The sequence below is a fragment of the Bos indicus x Bos taurus genome, unplaced genomic scaffold (genome assembly GCF_003369695.1).
Source record: "Bos indicus x Bos taurus breed Angus x Brahman F1 hybrid unplaced genomic scaffold, Bos_hybrid_MaternalHap_v2.0 tig00000169_arrow_arrow_obj, whole genome shotgun sequence".
NCBI classification, from domain to species: domain Eukaryota; kingdom Metazoa; phylum Chordata; class Mammalia; order Artiodactyla; family Bovidae; genus Bos; species Bos indicus x Bos taurus.
In genome coordinates this window covers 108,993-128,728 of record NW_020867147.1, presented here as the reverse complement: position 1 = coordinate 128,728, position 19,736 = coordinate 108,993, and the positions used below count along the sequence as shown (strand labels likewise).

Below are 19,736 nucleotides of genomic sequence, written 5' to 3'. Positions count from 1 at the left end.
ATGTTAGATCAAGCATTTTCTACCAATTCATCTTTCAAAGAGTTTTTTATGAACTCATAGCAATGCTTTTAGAAGTATGAAACCCAGAAATTGGAATGCTCTTCAGCATACAGCAAAGGAACGTTCTCACACTGAGAGCACTGTGAAACTAGCACCCAAGTGGAAAAGAAAATTCCTTTGTCAGGGGCCAGTACCTTTCCATGCTGCCCTCCAGTCTCTGTCTCAGGGCGGCTATCCTGTCTCCTCCCTGAGGGCAGCCACTCTGTGATTCTCACGGTCCTGATGATTTCTGCCAGGAGCGCTTGATGCCTCTTGTGTGATATGGACTCATTGAATCCAAGCAGTAATTGTATGAAAACTACTCTTATTGTCCCCGTATTAAAGATGAGGAAACTGACCTGTTGTGTTTGTGAGATTTTTCAGGGTCACACTGTTGGTAAACAGCAGAGCTGGGATTCAGAGGTTTTGAAATTTCTAGAACACTCCTTTTACTTGGACTCTCTTCCTGTGGCTTCCACTCTGACTACACCATGCAGCTAGAAACCAGCACAGAACAGAGCTCCAGTGTGGAGGCAGTGAAGGTATTGTGTAAGGGAGTGAATTGCTCAGTAAGGCACTACTGAGGAGAAGGGAGGCAGAGTAATAGGAGTCAGGAGCAGCCAGTCAATACCGTACGTCATCAGCTTTCCTGCAGGAGGTGACTGCTTCCCTCAGATATGTATATCAACCATTCTTTAATGAGTGGGTATAAATTAGTTATGCCTATGACAGCAAGACTAACCATTTTCTACAATTTCATAATTTCCTTTCTAAATTGTTTTTTTTGGCACCCTCCACAGCTTATAGGATATAAGTTCCTCAACCAAGGCTCCCTGAAGGAAAAACTCAGAGTCCTAACAACTGCACCCACAGAAAATTCTCAGAATTCCACCTTTTGACAAACATTTCCTAGAAAATAATAGAAATGTTCCACAGAATAAAGTGAACAAATACTATTTTGTGATAGGTGTATGCAGAGAAAATAAGGATTTAGGTTTTCAAAATATAAACAAGAAATTTATCTTGATAACTATTTAATAAATAAAAAAATAACAGTTTTAATGAAACAGGGAAATATATTTTCTAAATTTTAATACAAAGTAAACATACACATCTTTTATATGAAAGTATAAATATGATGAGATAAAATATTACATTAACTAAATAAAGAATAAATAAATAACATCAGGGCAATCATTGCTTATGGATTGATACACCTTCACATGATTACTTTTGTATCTAATTGCTTATTATTACTGACATGTATTGGCTGAGTTAATTCAATAAATTTGGTGGCTAAAGGAGAATTCAGAGTCTTCTGAAATGACCCCAGGTGAGTAAATAAGGATGATGTGGCATCTTAATCAGTGACAGTCATGTCAAGGTGAGTTCAGGTCTCCATCTATCATTCTTAACCTTTCTTGCAAGTTGATTGATGAAGACAAGGATCTCATGATTTCCACTATGACGATTTCCCAGGCGCAGTCGCTGTATGCCTTCTCTTTCAGGTAGACATGGATTCCCTGGAAGTACCTCTTCACGGCCAGTGTGGGGCCCGTCCTTCCCAGTGCAGAGTCTTCCTCTCCCATCACCTGCCCCAGGCAGGCGTCCAGGTCATCCAGCTGCCGATGGAGTCCAGTGCGGAGCTGCTCCAGGAGGGTGGTGTCCCAGGCAGCAGAGGAGCGCTCTGTGTGGAAGAGGTTGAAGCTCTGCTGGAGCATCTCGTGGAGCACAGAGAAGGCCTGGGCCTCCTGGAGCTGGCCACCCTCCACCATCTCCTGAGGGAAAGCGAAGTCTTTTCTTTCCTGCAGACAGAAGCGAGGGGAGAGTCTCTTCATTTGGTCCAGGAGCCTGAGGTTCTGCCTGCCAACCAGCACGTGGTTCTGAGACAGGTCACAGCCCAGGGATCCTCCCGGGCCGTAGCTGACCAGCACCAGGGCCATCAATACAGAGAGCATGAAGGCCATGGGGAAGATGAAGCTGTGGCTGGCCTGGCTGAGACGGTGTCTGGTGGAACCTTGCCGGGGACCAGCCCCGGCTGATCCAGGGTATTCGAAGCGGGGACGGTGCCGGTGACCTATTTATTTAAATATTTTATCAAAGATATAAAGAGTAATAGGATGAGGATAGCTCAGTAGGAAAATTCAGTGGAGAAAAGAGGCTGAGTAGCTTGGTTTATGCGGGAGACCAATAAAACTTCAAGACAAGAAGTTTGCACCACTGACGTAGGCCGCAGGCGTCCTTCCGTTCTCCCGAAGGAGAGGAGACACTGAGGCCTCCTCAGTCGGATCTTAGAAGCCCAGGCATAATTAGCAAGCATGGCGGGTTCCGTGCTCCAGATGGAGACTCAGCCAGAATTTGAGAGAGAGACAGACATGGGGAGACCAAGTTTTGGTGAACAAGGCCCGCACTTTATTTTCCAAAGTAGTTTTTATACCTTAAGTTATGCATAGAGGATAATGGGGGAAGGGGTAGAGTCATACAAGGACAGCAGTTCCTGGTCCTAATTGAAGCCAGGCTTTCAAACTTATCATATGCAAAAGTTCAGGTGATTTACATCATCTTCTGGCCAGGAGGCCTGTTAACATTTTAAGGAACTTATTTTTCTCTAAAGGTGATTATTCCAAAGTCAGGCACAAGCCTCCAAAAAAGCACTGGACAAAGCTGCATTCCTATAGGGCAAAGGTGAGGTGGGCTCAATCAAGAAAAGAATTAACTCAAAGGTCCAAGGTTACAAACATTGAGCTACTACTTACATTTCTATACACCCATTATATCAATCAATACACTGCCAAGGACACAGTAGGTAAGGGGTATGGAGCCTTAGCAGCAAACATTGGCTCAATAAGTGAAAAACCCTTCACCAATACAATTTCTAATCAATCTTTTAACTACTCAAAAGAATCTGTGTTTAGACAGTTTAGAACATCTCCTCCCTCTCACAGTTGGGAGGCTCTGAACAATCACATGTGGCCGAAAAAACCTATTCAGGCAGGCTAGAGGATTTCCAAAGGAGTTTGTAGGTTGAAACACTGTCACACCCAGGAATTATTAACTGGAGCTGTAAGCTAACTCTTTTTTCAGAGAGAGGTAGTGGGGCACAGCCCCCCATAAAGTCAGAGGTGTAGGTGAAAGCACAAAGCAGAAAGTAGGCAGACTCTGGTTTTGGGGGTAGATGCTCGAAAATTTCCAGGGGGACTCCTGAGGCTCAATCCCACCTTTGCATATGCTGAGCCTCCTTCCTTGTGACCTTTGTCATGGGTGGAGCTCCTCACGCTGGCTCCCGGCAGTGATAGAATTCTAGTTGAGCTATTCCAGATCCTGAAAGATGATGCTGTGGAAAGTGCTGCACTCAATATGCAATATGCTGGCTCCCGGCAGAACCTTGAGGTAGGTTCTCTGATGCCATGCTTTCTAAGCAAGGCCATTAAATAGGGAACATGGTAGTTTTCATTTTCTAATCATTTCTATAAACTTTTACTTCCTTTGTTGGTTTTTTGTTATGTATTCTCAATACAGTCAAATTTTCTTCCTTCTAGACTATTAATTTTGCCTTTTTCTGAGGTACTTCCCTTTCACTTTTCACTTTCATGCATTGGAGAAGGAAATGGCAACCCACTCCAGTGTCCTTGCCTGGAGAATCCCAGGGACGGCGGAGCCTGGTGGGGTGCTGTCTAAGGGGTCACACAGAGTCGGACACGACTGAAGTGACTTAGCAGCAGCAGTGACTTCAGATGTGCCCATCCAAATAGATATTTTTAAATCAAATGAGAAAGGTTTTTCTTTTAAGTCAGAATTGATGGACATTTGTAATTACACACGTTATTACCCTTTATCTTTCATGCATAAATGTTGCTCTCCTCTCATCCATTAACACATTTTTGGCTTGCTCTTAGGCTCCATTTTTCCCTCTTAGGTTCCATAGGAAGCCAGGCTCTGTCAGCTCTATGGTTTTCATATTTATAAGGGATTTACCAGATCATTCTGGAAGTTAAGCTCTTGGAAACAAATGATGAGTTTTCTTTAGTGTTTGATTCATAGAAGAGGCTGATTATTATCAGTCCTTGAACTCCTCCCACATTTCTCTTACTTCTAGAACACGTTCTTGCAGATCCCTGCCCTTCAGGGAACCGTGAGGGCAGGACCATTACAAACATCACCCTTTCTTTCCACCATTTTCTTGCTGGAGACCTGTCGTCCTCCACAGATGGGCCAATACCCCCACCAGAATCCTGGTTCTACTCAGGGAACATGGGTGAGGAGACTGTAAATCCAGGATTATTGTTTTTCCCAGCAGCACCTCACTCACAGGGAGAGATCACAAGGAGCCACCCCCTGTCCTCTGGAGTGACTGAGTCCTCTTGTTCACATGCTGGACTCCCTCCCTGAGGACAGGCTCAGCACGTCCTGAGGACTCGAAAATCTCCTTTCTGTGGAGGGCTTATTGATATATTGAGAAAATAAATTGTCTTCCCAAAACCCCAACCTCTCCCCTGGAGTTTTTATGTGAAGGACCCTAGTTCTCAGTGGTGACCTCTTCTTCTCCTGACCCGTTTCCCCAGGTGTCTAAAGTGTCAGCAGTGCTCAGATGCTGAGAGCAAAAGTGTCTTTGTGCAAGTTGTTGCAGGAGTTTCCAACTGCAATTATTTTACTTTCAGTAGTTAAATAATATTTACTTTGCCAAGTATAGGTTTTATTATTCAATTCTTTTACTTAACTCTTCAACACTTGTTCTGCTCAGAGTTTCTGAGCTGGAGGAAGGAGATTCAGTGATGACATTGTCTCTTATTGGAAGCTTATGTCACAGAATCTAATGAGTTTCAGTCATTAATTCAGGCAGTTGATTCTACTGGGCATCTCTGTTCCCTGTTTCTGTCTCCTCTGAGATTGCAGGGCAGTGAGACCAAGGGTACTAGATCAGGAGAAATAGCCTTCTTTCCTTTACTTGAGTGTAATTTTTCATTTAAACTTTTTATATACACTTAGTGATTTATTGGACAATGTTGGTATTCCTGCCTCTGCTCTGGTTGTATTTCATGATGAGATGAGAACAAGAAAGGGAAGTAAAGAGAGCCAGAGAGGCTGCATCTCTTCCACTTTCAAGATGTTGGATTTGTTTTTGTTTCTCTTTGCAACTTTCCTAGAAAGTAAAATTCCACAGTTGTTTTGTGGGCAAGAAGAAAACAAGGGTAAGTCTCAATGTCCTGAGTATGAAAGAAGGGAAGTGGTTTTCCCCTGACGTAATGATGTATTATTCTGAGTTAGCAAACTGCAGTGCAGCACAGCTGGGGAGTGGCTGTGGCAGAGGGGAAGGATGAAGCCGGTATGAACAACAGAAAGACTGGGACAGGACAGAAGCTCAATGAAGGCCAAGTCCTGGGTCAGTTGACTGCCTTCAGCTTTGTAAGACCAGCTAGCTGATTTTCCTTTCCTTTAATCCACATGTGATCAGTATAAGCGGAGATGGAAGAGAGACGGGCAATCAGAACCCCAGTTGCTAGAACACAAACCCTTTCTGGCAGGGTTTAGGAGACCAGCCTTGCCTGGCATCTGTGTAGTTAATAAATCCACTTGGGTAATGAGAAGATGCTTTGAAAAAACTAGAATGACAGGGAATGAAATGATTCCAAAAGATCCTGATCTTAATCTGGGTAACAGTAAAATTATGATATTAAAAGTAATAGCTGAATTTTATTGATTGCTAACCCTAATGATCTCCCTAATATTCCAGTTTGTGATATGATCACATTGATGGGTTGGGTTTCTACAGGTTTTTTAAGAATTTTAAAAATATTTATTTTATGTGCTTATTTGGCTGGGCCAGGTGTTATCTGAAGCATGCTGGATCTTGGATCTTCTTTGCTTCATGCGGGATCTTTACTTGGGCCATGGGAAATCCTGCTTGCCACATGCAGGATCTAGTTCCCTGACCAGAGATCCAACTCAGGCTTCCTGCTATGGGAGCATGGAGTCCTGGCCACTGGACCATCAGGGAGTCTCGAGGGGTAGGGTTTCAATATATGAATTTGGGGAACACACACACATTCAGTCTGTAACATGGTAATAAGAAGATACCACGGTATAGTGTTTATGGCAAGGATTCATTAGGATCTATTTCATTCTTGATATTTATTTGAGGAGAAAGAATATATTCCCTGATGCTACCCTCACTTTTTATGGCACATCCATCCTGAATTGTTTACTAAATAAATGTTATAAATGTTATACTGTGAACCTAATTACCAAGGACCTACCAGGCTTCCCTGGTGGCTCAGATGGTAAAGAATCCGCCTGCAATGCAGGAGACCAAGGTTCAATCCCCGAGTCAGGAAGATCCCCTGGAAAAGGAAATGGTAACCCACTCCAGTATTCTTGCTTGGAGAATTCCACGGGCAGAGGAGCCTGACAGGCTACAGTTCATGGGGTCACAGAGAGTCGGACTCGACTGAGCGACTAACACTTTCACCAGACAAATTCCACAGACTATCAGTGTTCATCAGAAATGACAGTGACAACAGCGACAAATTCCTTAGCCTCTGAAGGGACTCACTTAATCCTTCCAACATAGTGAAACTGAGTTAATATTCTCCTTTCCAAGAGCCCCCTGCTAGGACTTTATTTGAATGAAATAATCTAATAATGAATTTGCAAATCCAGATTTCAAAACCTAATATGTCAGATTCCAAACTCTCTATCCACAGCATAAACCCCTGAGCATGCTGCATGTACTGAACTCTCACTTATTTCCCTCTTTTACTTCTAACACAAGATGTCCCTTTGTTGTTTCATACCTCAATGTTACAAATCTCTTATTTCCATTAACGTCTCCCTCCAAATTCTCGATAAGCTGAATGACTTACAAAGTATCCTGATTATTTTGTGTAAGAAGCAAAATGAAATTATCAAGTGGTAGTTATTACTGAGAGTCTAACTGTGTTTGACAAAATTAATAATTCTAAAATAATTCTAAAACAATCGTATTTAAGTGTCCAAGATGACTCATACATTGTTAAGTGATCCTCACCATAAAATTGAAATACATGATGGACAAGATCCTTGAGAGTTATGACCCCTGCTCAGATTGGATTACAAACATTTCAGTGAATCCTCTGTAGAAAACCCCAAGCTGATGGTACTTGTGGATATAGGTAAAACATACTTAATGCTACCAAATTACTCGAATATGGGAAATGACTGGAAGAATAGAAGACGACGTATGCTAACGGGTAAATTGTGAGGGATGGAGCAGAACATCCCCATGGCCATCAGCAGGGAAACAGGAGTCCAGAAACTCAGCACTTCCCCTGGGCCTCAGTGAAACAGCTCAGGTCCTGCACTAAGCTAAGCAGCCCTCCAAGCTCCTTTTGCCGTGCCCAAACGGCCGGGAGGGGGCGCCCGATCTCTCAGTAACTGACAGACCGGCGCCGCAAACTCAGCTGAACCCGCCTCGAGGTACAGAGCGGCCAAGTCGGTCGGCGGAACCACGGGGAGAACTCGGGGGTCGCCCTTGGCAGGAGCCGCGACCCGGGCGAGGCGCCGCCGGGGCGCAGGGAGCGCGTGGGGCCCCGCAAGCAGAAAGGAAACTTCTTTTTCGGGCCGGACTGCCCAGGGGAGCTTTGCCGCCGCCTCTCTCAGAGCCTTTAATTTCTGCACCTGCCCTTGTATCCACCCTCCCCTTCCTGGGAGGAGACTTTACCCAGAGCGATTTAACACACCGGTGCCGGTTTATGCTGCGATTGATGGCTGGAAATCCAGTGGCAACCCACTCCAGTACTCTTGCCTGGAAAATCCCATGGACGGAGGAGCCTGGTAGGCTGCAGTCCATGGGGTCGCGAAGAGTCGGACATGACTGAAGCGACTTAGCAGCAGCAGCAGATGGCTGAAAATCAGAGCATGTTGTGGTATGTTTTCAGATTCAGGACTGTTTCTGGGGAAAGGGGCTAATTCAGGGACAACAGGAAAGGCGTCTACAATCCGGACAGAAATCTACTCGATATTGCGACCCTCCAGTGGGAAGGAAGACTTGGGGACAAGACTGAGACTTAAAGGAGCCCCAAGGGAAAGAGAAAATTATTTCATTCAATATTAATATAAAAGGTAAATTTCTCCTGTAATGTTGTCTGAAAAATCTTTTAAAATATATGTATTAAACTCACATCAAGTTGAAATATTTTCTTATGCCACAACAGTACTTTTAAGTTCCTGGCTTTAATGGAAGCAAAATCATCTGTAATGTTTTCAAAATTGCTACTTTGTATATATCTCTCTTCACTGAGGGAATGCCATATTTGACAAATTATGACCCAGTAACTACCTTAAATAACCAATCTCAACTTACAAATTCCTTTTTCCTCTCATGTGTGTTAACCAAGGATCATCTATTACACATTCATTTTTTTATGTAGTCAGTTTTTCATTGGAGAGTTTCATTAACTTTTTCAAAATGTCAAATCATATGGGTAAGTTGCTGAAAAACCTGAAGTCAAAATGCTTTTGATTTCAGCGTACTGTGTGCTCAGTAGGTACCAACTGTGAAATAGGCAGTTGGGTATATAATTGCAGCATGCATCTTCGGAAGGCATCACCATCAAGACAGATTTTTAAAGCCCTGAAAACTAGAGCAGGTCATGACCTAGTTCATGAGTTTGAACAGAAAACAGTTCTAGGCCCTGAACACAGGAAAATCACAAGTGTCTTTGTCACACATGAAACTCAGACTGGATACCAGCCAGATGGCAGGAGTGCAGTGTGAGTGTGGAGTCAGGGATCTGGTTGAGGACCTTGCAATCTGTGTGTCTTCTAGCTGGAGATCACGGAGTTTGAACAAAAATGAATCATGAAGTCCTTTACATGAGTAAAGTGACAATGCAAGAACAGTGGGTGCATTGTGTATGGATCAGAAATTCACAGAAGAAATCTGCATTTCCAGTGGATATGATGGGGAAGGGATGTCACCTGCTCTAGCGCACTGGTCTTAAAACTAAAGTCTCAACTCCACAGCTCTTCTCAGCTCTACTCTGTGATGCTGGGGCTCCAGTTCCTTCCAGTATATTTCTCCTTTGCCTGCAGATTGTTTTTCTTTCAGAGTTCTCCCGAACCAATTCCAAGAGGTGGACGAGAAAGCTGGAGTATGACTGATGACAACCGCCATCAATTAGGAAAAGGAAAACTAATGGTTGCTGCTAGATGCCATGTGTCACCAGTCAGATTGGCAAAATTGAAAAGGATGATAAGATCCTCTTTTGGTCAATGAGTGAGAACATATAAGAGCTTATATGGTCTTGAATGTGGATTCATGTAGCCATTGTTGTCATGGACAGTTGGCAGTGTGCATGTGCAAGGTTTATGTATTTTGACCAATAAAATTGACTTCATGGCCCCGTGTTCAGAGAAAGACTCTCGCTTGTGTATAAGACATCTGCATACACTTGTAGCAGTCTCTCCTCAAAGGCACTGATTTCTGAGAAGGACCGACTCTAAGAGGTGACACTGCCGGCACTTAGGGACTGAAGTCTTCACGGAAAACAACTGGGATCAAACCCAGGACAGCTCAGGGTTGGAGAGCAGAGCCTCACCCTGCATGGCCCTTGTTCTTTTCTTCCTGCCTCTGCTTTGCTGCTGAAAGACTGAAACCCAACAGCAAGTTGAGAAGGTAATTTTAGAAATATGTTAAAAAGTAGCACAGGACTACTCATACTAAAGAACAGGAAACATTATTAATGAGTAATGTGTGTGATATTCTGCAGTCCTATGAGATCTCTATGATTTCCCTATTATTCATTTTTATAGTAGATCAAAGCATTTTCTACTAATCCTTCTTTCTCAAAGAATTTCTGTGACTTCCTAAGAATACTTCTAGAAGTCTGAAACACAGAAATTGGAATTGTCTTCAGCCTTGAGCACAGGAGAGTTCACACACTGAATATACTGTGAAACTAGCACCCAAGTTAAATATTTTTACCAAAGACCCAGCATCTTTCCAGTGCTGCCTTTCAGTCCCTGCCTCAGGCCAGCTGTCCTACCTGCTCCCTGTGGGCAGCTATTCTGGGACTCTCCCTGTCCTGATTATTTGACCAAGCACACTTGTATGCTTCTTGTAATATGGACTTATTGATCCAAACAGTAGTTCTATGAAAAGCTACTGTTATTTTCCCGATATTTGAGAAGAAGATCAAGATAGAATGCATGCCTGCATGCATGCTAAGTTGGTTCAGTCATGTCCAACTCCTGTGACCCATGGACTGTAGCCGACCAGGCTCCTCTGTCCGTGCGATTTTCAAGAAAGAATACTGGAGTGGGTTGCCATTCCCTTCTCCTTAGTATTTGTGATATTTTGCAGGGTCACACTGCTGTTAAATAGCAGAGCTGCAATTCAAAGGTTTTGAAGCTTCTAGAACTCTCCTTTCACTTGTGCTCTCTTCCAGTGATTTCCACTCAGAAACTTTGAGGCTAGAAACCATCACAGAACAGAGCTCCTGTGTTGGAGGCAGTGAAGATATAGTGTAAGGGAGCGGATTGTTCAGTAAAGCAGGACTGAGGAGAAGGTGGGAGGAAGAGTAAGGTCAGGATCAGCCACTCAGCACCACATGTTTGCAGCTTCTCTGGAGGAGGGGAGTCCTCCCCCCACATACTGACACCAACCATTCTCTGTTGATTGGGTATAAACTAGTTATACTTGTGAATTGAGGGCTAATCATCTACCACCGTTTCAGAGACTCCTTTCCACCTGTTTTTTTTGGGTGAAGGGGGCTGCACTCCACAGCTTGCAGGATCTTAGTTCCCTGACCAGGTATCCATGGCACCTGAGCTTCTCACACTGGAAGCATGGAGTCCTATCCACTGGACTGCCAGGGAATTCCAGGAATTCTACCTTTTGACAATCATTTCCTGAAAAGTGATATGACTATTCTGTAGTATAAATGGACAAATGCTATTCCACGATAGGTTTATGTAGACAAAACAAGTATTTAGTTCTTCTTAATGAAAAAAGAAATTTACTTTCATAAGAAATTAATAAATAAAACAAATTAGAAGATTAAGGAAATGAACATATTTTCTAAATTTTATTACAATGCAGACAAACGTTTTTACATGAAAATATAAACACGATGAGGTAAAATAAATACATAAATAAACATAAATAACATCACGGCAGTCATCCCTTATGGACTGATCCCCGTGCAGTTGAATACTTTTTATATCTACTTGCTTATTGCTACTGAGAAAGTACTATTGATTGAATTCAAGAAACATTGTGGCTAAAGCAGAAATCAGAGTCTTCTGAAATGACCTCAGGGGAGCGTGCAAAGGTGATGTGGCATCTTAGTCAGTGAGAATCATGTCAAGGTGAGTTCAGGTCTCCATCCATCATTCTTAACCTTTCTTGCAAGTTGGCTGATGAGGACAAGGATCTCATGATTTCCACTATGACGATTTCCCAGGCGCAGTCACTGTATTCCTTCTCTTTCAGGTAGACATGGATGCCCTGGAAGTACCTCTTCACGGCCAGTGTGGGGCCCATCCTTCCCAGGGCAGAGTCTTCCTCTCCTGTCACCGGGCCCAGGCAGGCGTCCAGGTCATCCAGCTGCTGATGGAGTCCAGTGCGGAGCTGCTCCAGGAGGGTGGTGTCCCAGGCAGCAGAGGAGCGCTCTGTGTGGAAGAGGTTGAAGGTCTGCTGGAGCATCTCGTGGAGCACAGAGATGGCCTGGGCCTCCTGGAGCTGGCTGCCCTCCACCATCTCCTGGGGGTAAGCGAAGTGTTTTCTTTCCTGCAGACAGAAGCGAGGAGAGAGTCTCCTCATTTGGCCCAGGAGCCTGAGGTTCTGCCTGCCAACCAGCACGTGGTTCTGAGACAGGTCACAGCCCAGGGATCCTCCCGGGCCATAGCTGACCAGCACCAGGGCCATCAGTAGAGAGAGCACGAAGGCCATGGGGAAGATGAGGTGGCCACTGGCCTGGCTGAGGCAGCGTCTGGTGGAACCTTGAGGTAGGTTCTCTGATGCCATGCTTTCTAAGCAAGGCCATTAAATAGGGAACATGGTAATTTTCATTTTCTAATTGTTGTAATACACTTTCACTTCCTTTTTTGATTTTCATTTATGTATTCACAACATGATCAAAGAAAATGTCATCAGTTTAAAGTGTTAATTTTACCTATTCCCAATAACTTCAAATGTACCCATCCAATTAAATATGTGTCAATCAAATGAGAACGTTTTTATTATTCAACAGTTTTACTTAAACTGTTCAACACTTTTCTGCTCAGAGTTTCAGAGCTGGAGGAAGGAGATTCAGTGATGGTGTTTCTCACTGGAAGCTTATGTCACAGAATCTAGTGAGTGTCAGTCATTCATTCAGGCCGTTGATTCCAGTGGGCATCTCTGTTCCTCTGTCTCTTTCTCCCTCTGAGAATGAAGGACGGTGAGAACCAGGCTACTGGTTCAGGGAGAAATAGCCTTCTTTCCTTTACTTGAGTATACTTTTTCACTTAGTTTCTACATTCATTTAGTGACTTTTTGGCCCGGATTTGTCTTGCTGCTCCTGTTCTAGTTCTAAATCATGTTGAGGTAAGAAAAATAAAGCGAAGTAAGGAAAGGCAGAGGGGCTGTAGCTCTATCATATTTAAGATTTTAGTTTTTTTTTTGGTTGTTGTTTCCCTTTGCTACTTTCCTATAAAATAAAACTGCACAGTTGTTTTGTGGGCAAAAAGAAAACTAATCTAAGTCTGAATGTCTGAATATGAATGAAGGGAAGTGGTTTTCCCCGACACAATGATGTCTTCTGAGTTAGCAAACTTCAGTGCAGCACAGCTGGGGATGAGGCTGTGGCAGAGGGGAAGCATGAGGCCAGTGTGAACAACAGAAAGGCTTATTGCTGGGCCATGGCTGCTTCTGACAGAAGCTCACGAAGGTCAAGTCCAGGTCAAGTGACTGTCCTTTGCTTTGCAAGATCAGCTACCTCATTTTTCTTTTGATTAATGCACGTAGGATTAGTTTCAGGAGAGAAGGAAGAAGTCAAGCCCATCACCTAACAAGAGATGGACAAGTAGAATGCCAGTTGCTGGAATACTAACCCTCACTGGCAGTGTCTTAGAGACCAGCCTTGCTGAGCATCTGTCTAGGTAATAAATCCACTCAGGCAGTGAGAAGATGCTTTGAAAAAAACTAGAATGAAATAGAATTAAATGATTCCAAAACATCCTGAACTTAATCTGGATAATAGTAATTATGATATTAAAAATAATCGCTGAATTTTATTGCCTGCTACTAATGGACTAGTCACTTTTCAAGTTCTTTAGAATTTTAACTGAATCCTCTCATTAACTCTTAGGGTCCCACTTACTTATACTCCTGGAGAAAAATATAAATCTAGAGAAATGAACTATTCCAATCATAGCAAAGATTCAAGAGCAAACCTTGGGGGCTTTGATTTGTCTGAACAATCCAATTTAAAAAAAAAAAAAAAGGAAGGCTGCAAATGGACATGACATTAAGGAACCAATGAAATAAGTGAGGAGGAGAGTGAGTTGACAAAGACCCCTTAATCCATTTCAGATGCCAAAGGGTCATGACCTATTATTTTGTAGGGTCACAGTGTGTAGTCTGAAGTCCGCAAAATTACGATCTAATCATAACTAGAGAAAATCACTATTAAGTAGTTGGAAGGGAGTAGATTGTTCTGCCAGCTAAAAGTAAAGCAGGAGTTTGCTCATTGTCTAGTGGTTAGGATCCAGCACTTTCACTGCTGTGACCTGATTTTAATCCCTGGTTGGGGAAGTCCGATCACACAAGCCTCCTCGAAGTCTAAGCTTTTATGAGTGGTTTCTTCAGTGAAATATAGTAAAATAATTTTATTAAGCCTATGAGAGGTAAGCCCTACTTTCTATGTATTTAAACCTCTTGAACTTTCTTGTGAGCTTGCTGCTGCTGCTGCTGCTAAGTTGCTTCAGTCGTGTCCGACCCTGTGTGACCTCATAGACGGCAGCTCACCAGGCTCCCCTGACCCTGGGATTCTCCAGGCAAGAACACTGGAGTGGGTTGCCATTTCCTTCTCCAATGCGAACAAAGAAAAAGCAGGTAACAGTTTCTCACCACATGAGTTCTGACGTTTCTCCTTCAGGATGACAATGAAAACATCTTTCCGCATCAGGTTCTGCAGAATGAAGTCTCTACCCACTGCAGTCCCTGACCTCCAACACGCACTGATAGGAGTTCAGGGTTGAGATCAGGAACGAGGCACTCTGTGCTCTGGGAAAACTGACACAACAGGCCTTCTGATAGTTAAATAATTTCTGGAGAAAATTGATGAACCCAATTTTTACAAATTCTCATGGGTAGAAAAGCTTTAAAATCTTTCAGAGAGACATCTGTTCCTCCTGATTCTCAGCCACTTTCTCCCAAGGTGTGAGATTATCTGCACGTCACCCCTTCACCACAGTCGCATGCATACTGACCTCCTCTACATCCGTGGAGCAGTTTCTCAGAGCTGGGGGGAGGCTGTCCTCTGGCCTGTAGTCCTCAGCAAGTCCTCCCAATAAAATGAACTCTGGGGAGTCATGTTTTTGGGTGTGTTTTTTTTGGTTGACAAGGACCCCTTCCAGGACACCTCCTCAGGTAACCTACTGTTCTCATTCTCAAGGAAGACACCTGTGTTTCTCACCTCCAGTCCAGCTGGGTCATCCTGGTGTCTACTGATGGAGTCCAGTGAAGAACCGCTACTCTATTTCCCAACTTCAGGTCAAGATGTGGGTGTTGAGGAGGCCTGTGTGCGACCAAGATGGAAGTGCACGTGTGCTTCCTGGACAGAAGCAGTGAACATTTTTCTCCTTGGCAGGGAGAAACTGGCTTGAATTGTGAAGTAAGCCTCAAAGCCTTGTATAGTTATCTTTTTAAAAAATTTCTAGCTCAACCTATTAAACATCATTAAGTAATACTATAGAACTGACATGAAAAGATTATTTAGAAAATAATTTGTTAATTAAACGATATTTTTAGCAGTAATATCAGAATGTTTTTTACTTGTTTAGGACCCTAATCCTCAGGAAGGTTTCCAAACCTCTCAATGTACTTTACATGTTCCCTGAGGGGCTTCCATGGTGGCTCAGTGGTGAGGAGCCCACCTGCCAATAGGACCACATGCGGTCCTAGAGGATGCGCACGCTGCAGAACAGCTGAGCCGTGTGCCGCAACTATTGCCCTGTGCTCTAGACCCCGGGACCCCCACTACCGAAGCCAAGTGCACCAGAGCCTATGCTCCCCAACAAGAGGAGCTACCACAGTGAGAAGCCTGTGCACCACAACTAGAGAGGACCCACCTTTGCCACAACTAGAGGAAAGTCCAGGCGGCAGTGAAGACACAGCACAGTGAAAAATGAATAAAAAATAAAATTATTTCAAAAGTCCCTCCAACTTTACATATAGCTACTGAGTGCTGTATGTCCCAGCTGGAACGAAGAGAAAGATGACTGATTCATCAATGTCCTGAAGATTGCCTACATTAAATACATGAATTTCCACAAAGATCTTTGTTACTTTGAGAAATTGTATTCTTTCAGTGTTCACGTTACTAACATATGTCCTACAAGGAAAGCTCTGTCCCACTGTTGCTAAACGTATTAAAAGCCCTGCCTGTGCCCCTTCTATTCAATCTTGTTTGATCTTGTTTGTCTCTCAGAGATGCAAAGACACCATGATGGAATTTAAGAACTTCCCTGGATTGCATTGTCCCCAGGCACCTCTTGCCCTGCTCTGTGATAACTTGCTGGGTCCTAAGGAAGAAAGAAGTCTGCAGCTGTGACGGGAGTGGCCCTCGTGCCTTCCAGGACTCTGCAGGCTGCTGTGCTGTGAACGTCACCCGTGCTGGGGACACAGCTGGTGGCCAGGCACTCGTGCTCTGTCTCTGTGCTCTCAGCATCACTTCAGTCTTCTCAGTCTCTGAACAGGAATGTTGTGGAGAAGCACTTGCCTCAGTGTAGTTCATCTGTGTTGTTCTGTGTCCTGAGGACCCGCTGCTGCTCCAGTGAACACTTTAAACATCTCTGTTCTACTTCCAAGTTCTCAAGCTGCTGCTGACTTTCAACTCCAAGTGTCCAGTGTTTTGGGCTTTTCTCAAATGAGATTCCTGAACCAGGTGAGTTCCTCCTAGTGCAACCAGCACATGGATTAGCCTAGGTAGACACTCAGAGGAGAAGGCAATGGCACCCACTCCAGTACTCTTGCCTGGAAAATCCCACAGACAGAGGAGCCTGGTAGGCTGCGGTCCATGGGATCACAAAGAGTCGGACACGACTGAGCGACTTCACTTTGACTTCTCACTTTCATGCATTGGAGAAGGAAATGGCAACCCACTCCAGTGTTCTTGCCTGGAGAATCCCATGGATGGCGGAGTCTGGGGGGCTGCCGTCTATGGGGTTGCACAGAGTCGAACACGACTGAAGTGACTTAGCAGGAGCAGATCCTCCGAGGAGCCCCTGGTGTCTCCACCATTGTTCACTGTGGGGCGGGGTTCCCTCTATTTACTGTGTTTCTCTGGGAGGCTGGACAGTCTGGACCTGCAGTGCTTGGCAGGCAGAGCAGGTGAAGTCATAGGAGAGTGTCTGACAGATCTAGAACTTTCACTCAGGTTCTGCTTTTAGTTGGTGGTTTGCAATCGTAAGGGGAAATTGACAACCAGAAACCATAATGGAGAAGAACACAGCTGTATGAATGGAGAAGACACCTTCATGCATAGTGAATGAGGAGCGCACACTGGGGATTTCTACACTGGGAGGAAGTGAATGACTGTGATATTTGAGTGTAAGGATAAGATATGCACCTGACCTCTCGCCAACTGAATACCACGTCTTCAAGCATCTCTACAATTTTTTCCAGGGAAAAAAATTCCACAACCAACAAGAGGCAGAAAATCCTTCCCAAGAATTCATCAAATCCTGAAGCATGGATTTTTTTTTTGATGGTTGTTTTTAGGTTACTTTTTTTTGAAAAAAAAATCAGAGTTACAAAAAGCACTGGAGTGGTTATGTTCCCTTCAAGGTCCTCAGAGCAACAAAAAACATAGCTAGAGCTAGAGTATTTTTACTTCTAACATGCAGATCCTAAAAAGGGCTCAAGGAATCATAAAATGCAATTTTTAATCAAGCTGCCATTCAGGCTTGGTGGCTCTGTTTTAACGAAAAAACAAAGTAAGTCTTTTACAGTAAAAATTTAATAAAGGAAGAAAAATCATAAACTGACTAAATACAAAATATACATTTTCCCCTAAGTGTACATACATAATACTTTATCAACAAAATAATTTAAATATTTATAAATAGTTAAATAAATATTAAAATAAATAAATAAATGTCCAAGTAGTTAAATATGTAGATAGATGAGCTTTGGCATCTGTTTTGCCTATAGAGTAGAACATGATGTTACTTAATATTCCAGAAATCATTTGACATATTGATTCATTTCAGGGTGCAATGACAGCAGAAATGAGAGTCTTCCACATGGCAGTGCAGGAGGAAGTGTGGTCTGTTGGTCCATGAGAATCATTTCCGTGTTGAACCAGGTGTGTGTCAGTCCTTTCTCCTGAATTTCTCCTGCAAGTTTGTTGAAGAAGAGAAGGCTCTCATGACTTCTGCTCTGACAACCTCCCAGGCACAAGGGCTGTGTCTCTTCTCTTGCAGATAGAGAGTGAGTCTGTGGAAGTATTTCCTCACAGCCAGGCTGGCATCCTCCTTGAGCAGGGGAGCCCCTCGCAGCCCCTCCTCCTGCCTCAGACAGGCTTGCAGGTCAGTGAGCTGCTGATCCAGTGCAGCTCGGAGCTTGTCCAGGAGGCTCTGGTCCCACACAGCGGCCGAGCCCTCTGTGCTGAAGAGCTGGAAGGTGTGCTGGGTCACCTCGTGGAGCACAGAGATGGCTTGAGCCTTCTGCAACTGGCTGCCACCCAGCGCCTCCTGGGGGAATGCGAAGTCATTTCTGTCCTGCAGGCAGGAGGAAGGGGAGACCCTCCTCAGTTGTCGCAGGAGTGTCAGGACCCTCCTGTTGGGCAGGCTGTGGGTGTGAGGCAGGTGGCAACCCAAAGAGCAGATGGCATTGCAGCTGAGCAGCAGCAGGGCCAGGAGGAAGGACCAGGCTGGGGCCATCGGGGACCTTGCAGATGCTTCTGCCCTGGGGCAGTGGGTGACTCTGTGAACCTGCTCTCTAGATTCTCTGAAGACCTTCCTTCAGGCCTGTGTCTTAAATAGGAGCCCATGGTTTCCACTTTGTGAAAGTTCCCTCTTATTTTCTACTTTTGTTTTTGCTTTTCAGTTTGCACTCTCCAGTGGGTTAGGGCAGCACTACCCAATCATTTTTTTTTTCATGTTGCTCTTCTTTCTTCTGCCCACAGAGCCTTTTAGATATTTTTTCTTAATTGCCCTGCACTGTGAAATTTTGATAACACAGATATACTGTGTATGTATTTATGTACTCTGTGAATATCTTTTCTCTGTACATAGAAAAAGGAGGTGTAAATCTTACTCTTTGTATTCAGTGTAGTTTAGAATTACATAAAAATTTAAGCCATAATTTAAATTTAAAAGCTACTGAATTTTATTTTTTCTTTATAAACTCAGTTTTCAGAGTGATTTTTAATGTCATATGTTTACTTTTATAAGTAGGTATGTATCCAATTACATATTGAAATAAAATTTACATAAATACTTTTAATAATACCAAGATATAGACATACTTAAAAGTCATTCAAAGCTGCTCAAATCATTGAATAACTTAAAAATAGTTCTTTAATATTTAAACTATTTATCATTGAATTTTCTTCATGTCAGAAAATAATTTTTAGTTTTACTGCCTGCTACATATTCATCTGGATATTATCAACATTTTTTCTCTTTAATACTTTGATATGTTGAACCATCTTTGTAGAATTTTGGTAAGAAACGATAATATTTTTTGTATTTTATTTACAAAGAAATTTTCCATTTTTATTTAATTTCTGGACCCCAAATCATACTGACCTTCAAACATAAGCAACATGCATGAGATGGACAATGGTTTCTCAGAAGTACAGAAAGGGAAATTCTCACAATATGACTTTGAGATCAAGCAAATGATGGAAAGTCCTCCAGTTAACTTAGGTTGTACCATCTAGTCACCTTAGGTTGTACCACTGATCTTGTATACAATTTGTTTATATTCCATAAACTCAGTCTCAATGCTTCTCTTATGTATGATACACAAGAAAGGCCAAAGACAGAAATAAATACTAAGGGGTTAGATTTTGTTGTATCAGGTTGAGCTTTGACATGTAATAACTAATCATTGTAATGACAAGATTTGTTCATATTCCAGAAAACTAATGTCTGCATGCATGGAAGTAGCATTATCACCAGTGAGAAAGCATGATTTAGGAATCACCATCCATGTGAATCTTTCTCTCTGTTCCTTTGCATTAAATTTCAAATTTCCCAAATGACTTTCAAGTTCCAATCCAAGTCTATTGTTTTCAAATAAAAGGAAATCATCTTTGTAATTAATTCAGAATGGGGTAAATATTGATTATTTCATGGGAAGATTTAACTTTTGGCTATGCTCCTGAATTCTTTTTATTTTACAGTGGATTTTATGTTGTCTTGTCCCCTTATGTTCCAAACTTCAAATAAGAGATATGTGACCATCTTTGGCAAATCAGCTCTGTAGTGACTGAACTCTGTCTTCT

The 19,736-nt window shown here is 43.1% G+C and overlaps 3 protein-coding genes across 3 annotated transcripts; all 3 read right to left on the bottom strand.

Moving 5' to 3' along the window:
* Positions 1-1,418: 1,418 nt before the first annotated feature.
* Positions 1,419-2,006, bottom strand: LOC113888615 (interferon omega-1-like). Its single transcript, XM_027535654.1, has one exon. The coding sequence runs from the start codon at positions 2,004-2,006 to the stop codon at positions 1,419-1,421; it is 588 nt and encodes a 195-aa protein (XP_027391455.1).
* Positions 2,007-11,380: 9,374 nt separating this feature from the next.
* Positions 11,381-13,466, bottom strand: LOC113888601 (interferon omega-1-like). The gene has a single exon (XM_027535640.1). It carries the CDS (start codon positions 12,041-12,043, stop codon positions 11,381-11,383), a length of 663 nt encoding a protein of 220 aa, XP_027391441.1. The 5' UTR covers positions 12,044-13,466.
* A 4,032-nt stretch (positions 13,467-17,498) lies between these two features.
* LOC113888602 (interferon alpha-H) lies at positions 17,499-18,530 on the bottom strand. Its single transcript, XM_027535642.1, has one exon. It carries the CDS (start codon positions 18,163-18,165, stop codon positions 17,596-17,598), a length of 570 nt encoding a protein of 189 aa, XP_027391443.1. The 5' UTR covers positions 18,166-18,530; the 3' UTR covers positions 17,499-17,595.
* Positions 18,531-19,736: the final 1,206 nt, after the last annotated feature.

What these genes read in the sequence shown, in the direction of transcription:
- LOC113888602 (XM_027535642.1), bottom strand. Translation starts at nt 18,165, where the DNA reads ATGGCCCCAGCCTGGTCCTTCCTCCTGGCCCTGCTGCTGCTCAGCTGC.
- LOC113888615 (XM_027535654.1), bottom strand. Translation starts at nt 2,006, where the DNA reads ATGGCCTTCATGCTCTCTGTATTGATGGCCCTGGTGCTGGTCAGCTAC.
- LOC113888601 (XM_027535640.1), bottom strand. Translation starts at nt 12,043, where the DNA reads ATGGCATCAGAGAACCTACCTCAAGGTTCCACCAGACGCTGCCTCAGC.